This window comes from Equus asinus, chromosome 3 (assembly GCF_041296235.1).
Source record: "Equus asinus isolate D_3611 breed Donkey chromosome 3, EquAss-T2T_v2, whole genome shotgun sequence".
In the NCBI taxonomy this organism is placed as follows: Eukaryota; Metazoa; Chordata; class Mammalia; order Perissodactyla; family Equidae; genus Equus; species Equus asinus.
Genome location: NC_091792.1, coordinates 105259400 through 105272906, shown reverse-complemented (window position 1 = coordinate 105272906; position 13507 = coordinate 105259400). Strand labels below are relative to the sequence as shown.

The following is a 13507-nucleotide window of genomic DNA, read 5'->3' as shown; positions in this document are numbered from 1 at the left end:
TAAGGCTTTGCTCCAACATATAAAAAGCCCATCCTTTCTTTTTTTTTCTGATGAAGTACTAAAGATCAACACGGAAATTTAATGAAACATCCCTCTAATCTGAATAGCCACATGGAAGACTGGCTTTAATGGATTTCAGCGAGCATTTACTATGTTGCCTGCATTATGCTAAGCACTTTAGTTACATTATCAAATTTAATCCTGACACCCATCCTATGAGATAAATACTATCATTATCTACATTTTACACATGAGAAAACTAAGCTAGACAGATTAAGTAAGGTGCTCAAAATCACACATCTAGTTAAGTGTCAGATTCAGGCCCTGATGACCCACCCAGTCTGCCTACGGAGCCCATGTTCCTCACCTCCATGCTATTCCATATGATTCACATGTAAGAACATACCAGCACAACCTTGCCAAATGGTCACAGCTACATGGAATCTTGGCAAACAAGCTAATACAAAGCCACCTATCTAAGGCTTAAAAGTCATCTCTGAAGGTCACAAAAACCAAGGGAGCAACAGAACAAAGTTTTGGAGACTGACAACATTGGTTTCAACATTCAGCTCCCCTATTTACTAGAAGTGTGATTCAAGCAAGTTGCTTAATCTCTGTAAGTCTTGGGTTTTTCATATGTAAAATAAAAATACACCAACTCCCTTCTAGTCTGTCACAAGGATTAAATAAAATAGTGTACTTAAAGCACTTAGTTTTAGCATGTAGGGACACAGGAAACACAAAATCATGAGTAGATATTCTTTTACTTGCACCAGTGAGTCTGCAAAGCTCACCAAACAGGAGCTATGCAAACAGATGTCAAAATACAAAATCTAAATGGACTGTGAGTAACATACCGCAGTGCACATTTTATAACCAACTCCAAAATCAAAACGACATTGCTCATCCATAGAATAATTGATTCCAGGAAGTTCTGGGAGTTTGGGCCAATCATGTTCAAAAGGGTCATCAAGGAGACAGTCATAGGAACTGTAGGAAGAAAAATATTGCATGTAATTAAATATTCATTTTTTTTATCATGTGCTGATGGAAAAGTATTCTTTGGTTACATACTCAGGAATTTCATCAGATTATACAGCAAGTTTACAAAAGCATATCTTTTAAGGTTTTTTGTTTCAGTTCCATTTAGAAAAAGACCCTTCATCCTTATTCATCCCAGGAAAATAAGCCAGGCATGACTTAGGAATGCAGTAGACTTGTGACAGCCTTACTCATGTCCCGAGCTGAACACCCACATAACTCAGCAGGGCAGATCCCGAAACCTATGCTGTAGGGTATTGGTGGTACACTATATAGACATCCCAGGGCCATCCTCTCCTCATCCTCAACTCAAGGTTGACCATTAATCAAAGGTTCCATAAATAATTTACTAAAAGGAAATCACAATTAGAAATTGACTTAAATTATAGGCTTACAGCTTAAAATATTGTGATTACATATGGAATCGCTGTGCCACGTGGTCTGAGCCCTAAGAAAATGTTGCTTGTGAACAACAGTTTTCCTTTGCTGGGAGTTTTGTTATGATCAAGGTCCTAAGAGTCAGCTTCCTGCCTGTATTTCTGCTATAACATAAATGCTCTCATGACATGCAGGAGGAAACATACTGGATGTATCTTTTCAATTCTTGGCCACTGCATCGGGACCAGTGGTAACGATGAAATGCTGCTTGCACCAAGGGCGCCATGACACTTCCCATGGCAGTCTCATCACCACACCTGTTGCCTTGTCCATCGTGCTCCATTCCCAGCCTAGAACACAAAGTGAGACCTCACTGGTAAGAATCAGAAGGGGCCACAGCTTTTGCCTAATTTTTGTTTTGAAAATAATACAAAGAAGTATGTATTTAAGTTAATGTGGCTTTCATGGAGGAGTCACAGAAACTGTGAAATAGAAAGCAATGTGACAGAAATGCCTTGCTTATTCTATAGCTATGAAAAGTGCAGGAGTATCTCTATAAGCCAGAGTCACTCATTTAGTTTCAGTGCATGACCTCCTCACTGTTTTCAGCTCCTCACAATTGGCAGCGGAGGAGAGCTGCATGCTGGCATGCTTTCTGCCCCAAGCGCAAACAATGCTGAGAGAAGCAGCAAAGAAAAGACCTTTTTTTGCTTTATGGCTGTCAACTGTGACTTACACATGGCCAGTTTCATGAGCTACTACAAAGGCAGATGAAAAACCATCCTCATGATTCAGGGTACAACTTCTCACTGGATGACACATGCCTGTGACTGGAGCATATCCTGTAGAGAATAACAATTACTTTTATTTTCATTTTATGAGAAAACCCATTAAGAATTACTACTGGAACTTTGCCTAGAAAAAAAAAAAAACATTTTCAGGAAACAGAGGTAGTATTATTTCACTGTTAACACTGTGCCATATTCTCTTGGGAAAGCCACAGGTAATGGGCTCTAAAAAGATTCACTGGGTCTGCATTTTCTCCTTTCCGAAGGGAAGGAACTGCCTGGGCTCACCAACTAAGCCCTGTCTTTCTGGGGTAGTGAATGGTCCTTCATATCATAGAGCTGATGAAGGGAGCCAGAAATTCCATCAACGTTGAAAAGGAAATCGTCAGTCTACTTTTTTCCAAAGTCTGCATCAGAATTTATTAGATAAATGTAAGCTGACTTTGGAAGAAAGCTCTTTGGCAGCAGTCATTTCTTATGGCATCTCCTTTCCCATTCCAAACAGTTATTGGAAATCACACTGCATTTTACAGCATCACCCTAAACCCCAAATGCACAACCATTATTTTAAAGGCAAGTATAATTTATCTTAGTATTTAAATGGTATATAACATCGTGAATTCCAAAGAAGTCACTGGAAGCAATAGAAAGAAAATGTATTCTTGCCTGATGCGTGGTGGAAAGTGGTGGCAGAGATCTGAACATTTGAACAGACTCCATGATTTAGGATGACTTTTGAAAAGTCATGCCCTAAAGTTTTTCTTCTACATATTAATGGAAATACCTTGCATTCCAGCAGGTCCAAAGTCTTGCCTGGTTAAGAAAATTGCATGATCATGGTGTTCAGAGTGGTTGGGATCAGATTTTTGTTGTTGGCAAGCCCAGCGACACACGTTCTCCAAGCTCCTGGATGGGTTTCCCCTTTCTATGAGGCTGATGGACTAAGAGGAAACAATATGTTAAAGACATAGATAGCATTTTCCCAAAGGCTTCCTTTAACAACTTTCTGTGAAGTTAACATTTGGGATTACAGTAATTAAATAATGTACAATTATATTATTGGGGGCTTATTTAGATATCCACTTTTGTTTGGGAATTCTAAATGCCCGTGAAGGATATCTTTATGATGTGAGAGGTGACTGATACCATTTATGGGAACATCTGAAGCTGAGATTTGCTATTGTGAGGCAATTCAATATTCGTTATTTGGGTAAGAATCCTAGTAATCTAAATATTTCCTGATTCAGCTTAGATTCTTAGTGTCAAAGATATTAAGAACAAAAACAGAGGGAAAGATTTGGGCATGAGACTTTTTTCCCAGAGCCGTTAAAGTGAAACATCTTTAGTTACGATTTCTTTTTCTTTTTGGTCCAGAATTAGTTAGCAAATGGGAAGAATATAAGTTCTTCAATGAGCTGGCAAAGCTGGTCAAGTCTTTTCTTATGGGAGCAGTCAAATTATATAAACCCCGCACAGAAAAAAACAACTACTCTTTTCTTTAACACCACAGTAATGAAGAAGGGTTAACTTATCTTGCAGTTCCAATAGCTGGATTGGAATGTTGCTACTATCATATTATGGTTAGGAGTCAAAAGTTCAGAGGAAAAGGGCCCACCCTTGAAGAATTGAGGAGCCACACTTCCCAGAGTAGTTCTGATGGAATGAGAAATTGAACTTAGAACGCCAAACTAGTCCCTACTTGGCTGACAGACTGAGAGTTTTGTTACATTTCAGCAAATGTTATTATCAGTGTTTACATTCTTAATGAAATTAGCTTGGTTTGTTATATGTTGATCACATACTTCTCCAAGCAAATAATTTAACAACCACTTGAAGGCTATTAACATCTCCAGCTGGAATTGACTTGTAGTCAATGTTACTAGGTCAGCTTTACGGTATAAGCCAAAGACCAATGACACCTTCTCATCAGAAAATGAAAAGTAGCTGTTACATACATAATGAAATACAAACACATGGATTTTTCCTGTTTGCTAAATGTATAATTCATTAGTATTTCATAATCAGTAGAATTAATTATGGGAGAGGGGGCATGTAATTATTTAAACATCAAGAAAATTGCCAAGTTTGTCATTGTCCCTACGTTTTCTCCTCAGGGGGAGAAACTATTTCATTATTTCCAAGGACAAGGACACATCTAGTGCCATTTTAAAGCCAGCTAAAGTTAGTTACATTACATGAAATGCCTATTGTGTGCATTTTGACCCGACTTTTTGTTTTCAAAAGAATTAAAGCTCTTTTAAATGAAAAATATTCACGTGTGCTTCACTTTTCTTTAGAAAGATATACATGTAAAAATATTGTTTTTAACAAATCATGAGAGGGCAAGGACCTGTGTTGTTTTTCTTCAGTGGTATAGTCGAAGCACTTAGAAAGCAGCTGACGCACAGTAGGCACTCAATAAAGATCTTCTGAATGAATAAATGAATCACAAATTTGACGATAATGATAGACTGAGGAAATTCTCTTCCCTCAAATTGGTATTCATTTATTTTCATTCATGCAGCCATGCCTAAAGTCAAGACAACTGTCTACAACTCCATTAGACAGCAGTAAACAAAGCAAATGGTACTAGCACAAAAATCATTCATTATCTGCTCAAATTTAGAGATCTCCGCTCACTGTGGCAGTTTCTCTTCCTGAGTTCAGAGCGCTGCGGTCTACAGGAGACATATCTGTGCCACTTTCACTACAGCTTCAGCAATTTAACCTTCTGGTTGTTAACCCAGTCCTTAATGTTCATAGTTAAGACATTTTAAGACAATTTACCTTTGTATAACCCAGCATTATCATGCGCACCAGGACCACATTTATATGCACTCCCAGGGACTCATCATGGTAAATTTCATTCACCTAGAAACAAAGCAGATAATTACTAAAGGAAAAGCCACACAAAAGATTTCATGAGATGCGCAACATTTAAGGGATCAGCCATGTAATCCCAAGTACTAGTGTCTAATCACTTTTTTAAAAATTTAGTTTAAGCAGAACTTTAAAATAAAATCACTTACCTTTAGCTTTGGAATAATTCTTGGACACGTGAATTACTGATTTTATAAACCCCACAGTACCATGAACATAGAGAATATGCTTTAAAAGGGCTTCATTAAGCTATTGTAGTATTAGAAAGAGTCCACATGTGTTATAATCCACACATAATATTCACCAAAAGTAAACACAGGAGAGTGACTCTGGTGAAGTTTCTGCTAGCTATGAGTGCCTGCAACCACGTGGAGGAAGATAGACAGCAGGCATTTGCCCGCTAGGGGTGCTACGTCTGGTTAGGGGAACCCATGGACATGGAGTCAATGAGCAGAAACTGTGGTGGTCTATCTGCAGGCCAGTGAGTGGGTGGCCCTATAAGCCCCCTCCCTCCTCACGAGTAGGGCACCTGAAGCAATTATTATTTAGAAGTCCTATAGTATAGAAGTCCTTCAATATTTGCATTACTAAGGTGACAGTAGGAGTGCATATCAGATGAATATCAGTCCTGGAAATAGCTCAGAATAGCAAAGTTGACTTGATAAACTTTAATATCACAGATGATAGAATTTAAGCAACCTCAGAAGTCATAATCCAACATAGATTTATACAAATGAGGAAGATGAAGACATAGAGATTAACTGACATGCAAAAACACACAGTAAATTATTGGCAGCTATGAATCTAAAGTGGAATGTCATTGTGTCTTCTGATTAAGGCAGTGCAAAATCAGTGTGAATAAAGATTGCTTAGCAAGTCGGCAAATGCTGGCAGGAATGGGGAAGGTGGAGTTATCTGGCTAGATTACAAAGCTCTCAGCTGTTCCCAGGAACAGGGACTCAATATTTGTCAAAATAACTAAAAGAGGGATGGAAAACCAACTGCAATTCAACTTGAGATCCAGGAGGTTTGGACAGTAGGCATAGCAAATTTAAAACCTACAGAGAAAAGACAGGCATACTCTCATTGAGAGAGGTTTTAAAAAAGAAATATAACTCAAAAATGACAGAATGCTCTAAAAAAAAAATGCATGAAGTATAAAATTGTGAATTGCCACACTGACCAAGAAAGAACCAAGAAATCTCAAATGAAATATTTCAAGAATCTAATGGCACTGCACAGAACACCTGAAAAAAATCAAGGCCTTAATTGTAGACTAAAGGCACTTACTGAATTTATAGATGGAACAAAAAAGGGAAGAACAGCTAAGATGGAGGTGAAAGAGGTGATTAAGCTAGGACATATATACTAAAAATGAGAAAGCGTAGTTTAACAAGAAAGGATGTATAGCCCTTTTAAGTGGAAAAATGCATGTATATATAGACACACACATTTTCAAATGCACACACATGCATAGAATGGTAAGACCCAATTTAATACCTGTTCAAGATAAGCCAAGGAGTGGAAAAAATCTGTACTGCACTTTTGCATGCACAAGTGTGCAGGCAGGTAGCTCATACCGAAGTTGTCCCACTACAGGCCAGAGCACCCTGAAGTACTGAGTTCATTTTGACTGTTCTATCTTACAAGAGAGATGTTGAAAAATACGAATGTGTCCAGAGAAGAGAAAAGAGCAAGGAGCCTAGAAAATGCATCATGTAAAGGATGGCTTGGGAGATGCAGTGGCTAAGAGCCTGACACCAGTTACTAATAGTCTCAGTTGGCATCTTGAACTCCTCATTGCTTGTGTGGTCTTCATCTTCCTGTGCCTCAATCAAATGGACATAATAAGAATACAACCTCATAGGGTTGGGGTAAGAATTAAAAGATTTAATTCATGCAAACAAATTGCTCAAAAATTTTATGAGTGAGAGGGAGGGAGGGACATTAAAGTAAATTAGAGTGTGGGAAGTAACAAAGAAAAATCTAGAAAGACTTAATAACCACCATACGAAAAAGAGGTTCGATTTATTCTGTATAACTACAGAAAATAAACTAAAAACCATGGGTTCACACTACTAAAGGGGTAGATTTCAGGTCAGTATGAGGAAAAATTGAACGCTGGACAAATAGTTGTGGTTTCCTATGACTTTTTTGGTCATGGGCACATTCTCTTATCTAGTTCCACATCTCATACTGATTAATGGAAGACTGAATCCTCCCTCTCTCCTGGGTTAATTATCTGATAAGAAATTCCTAACGCTATAGTTCCAACAGAAGTAAAATGTCCAAGCCAGGCCTGTCACTAACACATTTGTCTAGAGACTCATGGATATTCCAAGAGACTTTTTGTAAGGCAGCTGTTTCGAATTAGCAAGATGGCTTCACTCACAAAGTTATAATATGTACTTTGCTGCATGTAGTTGAAATGTAAATGCATTCAATGCAAAAAAAAAAAAAGGCTGAAAGCAATGTTAGTAAGTGCACAAAATGGGGGAACAGTAAAATTTTAAACTAAAGAAAAATGGGTAGATTTTTAAAAAAGTGAATTACTTTCTGGAGGAGAGGTGCTGGAGGAGCAGGAGGCACTTTCAGCCACTGTATTAAGTGACAACTATAGTAGTAGCAGTGACAACTGTAATTCTAAATGTTATGGGAAATACCTACATCAGAAAATCTTAGAATCATAAAATGAATGAAAGGTGGTAATAATAAGAAACAGCCTGTGATATTTGAGTTAGTATAATGTACATAGAATCACCCTAAATTAGTGAATTCATTCATACTTGGTGAATTTTTACAATCAGTACAGTGCTGAGAAAGTATAATGGACAAAATTCATACTCTCAATGCCAATATTACATTGTAAAATGATGGAATAAAAAAACACTTTTTAAAAAATCAGACTTACCATTCACCAAAATAAAAGTATTATTTAACAAAAGTCACTATTATGCCAGGCTAGTTAGATAACAGTATGCTCTAATAGAAACCATAATCAGTTATGGAATATTCTGAGTCAGCACACATTTGTGAAACCATCACAGGGTATACATAAATTATTATGGGTGGAAATAATCAAATATAAGGGAATAATATTTATACATAGCAGAAAGTTGTTTTTCATTGTGGCAAATCAACAAATATTAGGTGTCTGTATTATGCAAACCACTGGATATCACTTATTATTTTGCTTTTCAAGGTTTAAAAAAGTTGCTTCCTATACACTATTAACTTTTAAAATGTACTTAATAATTTGGCTGCTTTTCACTTGCCAGGCCTTACTGATAATAGGATGCAATATTCTTATACTCTGATACCTATAGGATATGATGAGTTAAAAACAATAATCAGCACCACAAGATTAGATATTCAAAGACCTGGAGTCTGGTTCCAACTATGCCACTGATAAACTGAGTGACCTTGGGTTGGTCACTCACCCTCTCTGAGCCTCCATTTTCTCATTGGCAAATTATAATTGGACTTGCTCAGCCTGCTTAACAGGGTTGTTGTTCAAATCAAACAAAATGCCACCCAACTGCCCTCAGCAAAACACAAAGTGCTTTGGTACCTTCCACCAACCCCCAAACAGGTTTAAAGATTTGTGAATGTATTTTCATAATGCACCTGAAAAGAGTGAAAAAACAACTGCCCACATATTAGTTTTCACTGAAAGGGACTTCAAGACTCTTAGACTTGAAATTTGTTTAATCCCAATTGAACAAATGCTGTAGTTTAAATTATCACAAAAAGTATGGGAAAAATCAATTGACACTTTAATTTTTTCAAAAATACTGTCTAAATGTTGTGCAAAAGCTCTTTCCAGCAGATGGCAGTATGCGCATTTTAGAGGAGGTAAAGGACAGGCTGCTCCATGCACCTGGCTGGGCTAACATACCAGTGGATATGTCTGCCTTTTCCTATATTTACATACAAATAAAACAACTTTCTAAAAATTAAATAAGAATCTAAAAATATTCTAAACTGAGGAAAATATTGAGTCATTTGACTCTTAAAAGCAAAGAAAAATACTGAAGACATTTTTATTTAGAGTGTTTTTCAGTGTTATCTCATTAAAACATTATGTTTAGAGGCATAAAGAAACTCCTATGATCTCGCTATAAGTTAATCACAAATTTTAACAATCAATAAATTATATACATAAAGATCTAAAAGCATATCATGAGGGATTGGAATTGGCCACCCCAAGATATGTCTCTTTGGTATGAGGATTATTTGGGGCTAATTACTTTTAAAAACTGCAGATATGAGAGAAACTGAAAAGTAGAAGTTGTCCTTTGTAAGAGACATTTATATTTGTAAGGAAGATCTCCATCTGGAAAGGTGTCTCCTCTCTGTACCAGGAGGAAGGGGGGATGACCTTATCTCTAGAAACTCTTAATCAATGAAGAAGGTGAGGACTCAAATCTACATAATAACCTCACTTTTGTTTACTGTGCTTTTCTGGTAATCTCCCATAACTGACTCCCCCCACCCACAACATCCTCCTTTGTAACTGAAGATGGTATTTAAGATGAGAACCTTTGCCATTTTGGTGAGTTGCTCAGTTTTCCTGAGCCTCTCCCATGTATACATGTTATAAAGCTTTGTTTCATTTTCTCATGTGAATTTAATTCGTAGCCCAGCCAGAAGGACTTAGAGTGGGTAGAGGAAATGCCATCCTCCTCTACAATATCATACTGAATGAACCATTTGAGTCTGTCAAGATGAACCAAGACAAGGAAAGCAATTTCTCCTACATAAATAGCAATATCAACAATGAAGAAAAACAACACCTAATATTACACATAGCTTTCCAGGCTCCAGACATTGTTCTAAATACTTTACTTTTACTAATTCAAGTTTCCTTGCAACAACTTTAGAGATATCATCATCTCCATTTTACATCTAAAGAAACTGAGGCCCAGAGAAGTTAAACCGCCCAAGGTCACAGAGGTAGTAGACAGAGCAAAGGATGACCGCTTAGGCAGGTGACTCCAGAGTCAGTGGCTTTCACCATATTGCTACATTTCCACAGACCAGCAGAGCACAGCACTGCCACTACGCACAACAGCTCTGGTTTTAGAAGAATTAATAGTGATTTGCTACCCCTGAGTTTAAGAAACTGGTGTGGTAGCATATTGAGAAAGAGAGAACTTAAAATTTTCACTTCATTTTCATAATGTCCCTTCATGTAAATTTTAAGGAAATGAGGAATTGGACTCTCAATTCACTATACATAAGAATTTCTTGATGATCAATATAATGATATTCTAAGAAAATATTGGGAAAAAATAAAAAAGGACCTAGAGTAGATCACTAGAAAAACTGAATAAGAAAAGAAAAGTAGGACTGAAATTTATAACCAGTGTTTTGGGTTGTAAGAAAAGCACTAAGTATAAACATTGTAAGAAGTCATGTTTTTGACACTACATAATGCAAATCAAAGTTTGCCTATGCAAAACTGAATATCCTTTCACCATGTGAGGCGATCTATTGGAGCATGGTAGATTTTCTGTGAGGTGTTCAGGGTTGAGCCCAGAGTCTTTATTAAATTACCTGAAAGAAGGGGTAAATAGAACATTAATTCAATTTTCAGATGACCTTAAATTGGAAGGGGTTGCCAATGATGTGAGGGGGGAAAAAAGGTAAAATCAAATCAAGTATTCCTTTCCTTGAAAGGAAAATTTCTTCCAGGTTTGTTCCTGGACAGGACAATTTCTCCCAGGACATTTCCCTGGCAGGACAGTCTGACCTGCTTTGTCTGACTAGCTGATGAACAGCGTTGTCTGGCTTCAACAAAGCAACATTCATTTTTCTTTCAGATGAGTGGATTAGGTCTTCGGAGGCAGTGTAGCATAGTGGTTAAGAGCATGGGCTCTGCAGCTGGACTATCTGGGTTTGATCTTAGCTACATGACCTTGGGCAAGTTACTCCTCTCCATGCCTCAGTTTTCTCATCTGTAAAATGGGATAATTATAGTACTATCCTTATAGGATTGTGGAGAGGAATAATTGAGCTAATATATGTACAGTGCTTAATGGTGCCTGGCCCTTTCAAATATGAACACAAAAATTGTTAGCCATCATTAGTATTATTATTCACAGAGAAGCAAATAAGTGGTACGTGTATATGATTTTTTTAGAAAAAGACTTTTGGTTAACTGAAGGGAAACAAGTAATGACAAGACAGCCTAAGTGATTTTGGCTGGAAGAATAAATAAAAGAATTCTGACATGGACTGGGAAAAAATATTACTCTATCTACCACTATCTCTTGTAGAGCTAAAAGTTGCAAACACTTACCTACTTGGATTCTCAGCCCCAGACTCTATATTCTTTTTACTAGTACTTGTCTCCAAGCCGCCAACTCTTCTTCTCTCACTTCCAATCTCAGATTAAGAATAACTACTTTTTATGAATAGTCTTATCAAATATTTACTCAACAGTTGCCATGTGGCCAATTGTCCTGGGGCAGGGAACTGAATAGTAAACCAGTTCGAATCTCTCCTCTTATCATGAATATATTCTAACAGGTAAAACAGGCTACAAGCATGGGAGAATAAATCAATGCAAAAAGATAAGCAGACAAGGTCATTCAGATGGGACTAGGTGCTACGAAGAAAATAAATCTGAGTGATGTGATAGATAGAAGACAAGAGGGAGAGGAAGAAGGTACTTGAGACTGGGTCATCAGGGCAGAGAGACCCATGGACAGCAAGGATATGGTCCTGCTCCTATCTGGGGAACGAGAAATCCAGGTGAAGAGAAGAGCAAGTGCCCAGGCTCAGCCTACATTCTCCCGAAAGCTGAGAACCCTACAAAGGAGAGTTCCTTGTCACTACTTTAGAAAAAGACTGAGATCCAGAGAAGTTATATGAATTTTTCCCTGAGTGATGAGCACAGACAAAATTCAAATAAGTCGATGTGATGCCAACGCCTGTTCTCTTTTCACAATACCTTAGCTATGTGTTTCTTTCTGTCACAGCGGCAGTGTTAAATCTCCATCTTTTTCTAAGGCTCTTTCCCACTTCCTTAAAGACATCCGATACAAAAAATCAACTCCATTTCCCATACTCAATCTCTCTCCTTCTTGGAGTTCTATTTCCTTTTTTACTAATATTCTCAATTTTCCTTCATCATGCAAAAATAACCCATTTACAATATTTTGCAGCATTTAGTACTGTTTACCACTATGTTCTTCAATTATACTATTCTGATTCTTTACCAATATTAGCTCCTTTTTCTCTGCCTAGCTCACACAGATCAGAGTGTCTCAAAGTTTTATTTTTGATCTTCTTCTCACATACTTTCCCTGCAATATTTCATCTACTGCTATTTCTTCAACCAACACCTATCGGTTGATGAATTCCTAATATTTATGTATGTACCACTGAGTCACCTCTCTCATGCTCCAGAGCCATCTGTTCAACTCTGGAAACAGATCTAAGCATGTGGAAGTATACCTATATACCTCAAAGTTTACTTGGCTTCTTCCTAAACCCTTCTTCTCTTCTGAATATCCATTCCACCACAATTTAAGACAAATCATCCTTGACTCCTACCTCTTCTCCAAGTAGTACAGTCAAGCTATTACCAAGTCCTTTCGACATCTCTCAGACCTAGCTCTTCCTGTCCACCTTCACATCTAGCAGCTTAATATGCATCTTACTCAGTTGAAATGCTGCAATAATCTGTTAAAACTTTTGCAAATGCTTGCATTTGGGTAATTTGGGTCCATTTCAGTAGTTCTCCAGAAGGGCAGATTATTAGGGTCAGATAGTTCTTTTGAATAACGATGAGTCTGTCTTTTCATGTTAATTATGCTTTTACCTCCTTTAAACATCAAAGGAGCTTTGGGGGGACCAAGATTAGGCAATTCAGCTACAAGGCCTTACAAACACTTTCAGCCTTTGGAAGAGCAGAAGCACACCAAAAGCTCAGGTGGGATTGATTCCCTTTCTTCAAGAATGAGAAAGCTAAAAAGCTTTTTCTGTGTTTTAGGACTCTGGGAAAAATAAAGGCTGGGAAAAAAGACTTTTACTGATTTTTTGGTAAAAGTCAAAGGGACCTCTGAGGCAACAACACTCTGTGGATGTCGTGTTATGTTAATTTAACCCATGATGTGGGGACTCTCTTCTAGAATGACTGGTCCAGGATATTCCAGGGGAGGTGTGCATGCTTATATATAAGGTGGCTGAATTGACTTGTGCTTACTCCAATCTGTCTCTGTGACCTGGTTATCAACTGCAGGAGAAGAAGACATTTCCTCTACCTGCTGTGGGTTCTTCTGGCTGGAGAACAAATTAAATTCACATGAGACAGAAGAACAGGAGAAAATGAAACAAAGCTTTATAACATGTATATATGGGAGAGGCTCAGGCAAGCTGAGCAAGTTGCCAAAATGACTGAAGCCACCACC

At 37.6% G+C, this 13507-nt stretch overlaps 1 protein-coding gene across 2 annotated transcripts in view; it reads right to left on the bottom strand.

Annotated features, from left to right (window-relative positions):
* Positions 1 to 13507, bottom strand: part of ADAMTS3 (ADAM metallopeptidase with thrombospondin type 1 motif 3) — a 267146-nt gene that overhangs the window by 35322 nt on the left and 218317 nt on the right. For both annotated transcript variants that reach the window (XM_014847231.3, XM_044766117.2), the window contains 5 exons: positions 4995 to 5078; positions 2992 to 3148; positions 2156 to 2261; positions 1626 to 1769; positions 858 to 990 (listed from right to left, as the gene is read on the bottom strand). In XM_014847231.3, the coding sequence (XP_014702717.1) occupies positions 858 to 990; positions 1626 to 1769; positions 2156 to 2261; positions 2992 to 3148; positions 4995 to 5078 (624 nt within the window). The remainder of the gene's footprint in view (positions 1 to 857; positions 991 to 1625; positions 1770 to 2155; positions 2262 to 2991; positions 3149 to 4994; positions 5079 to 13507) is intronic.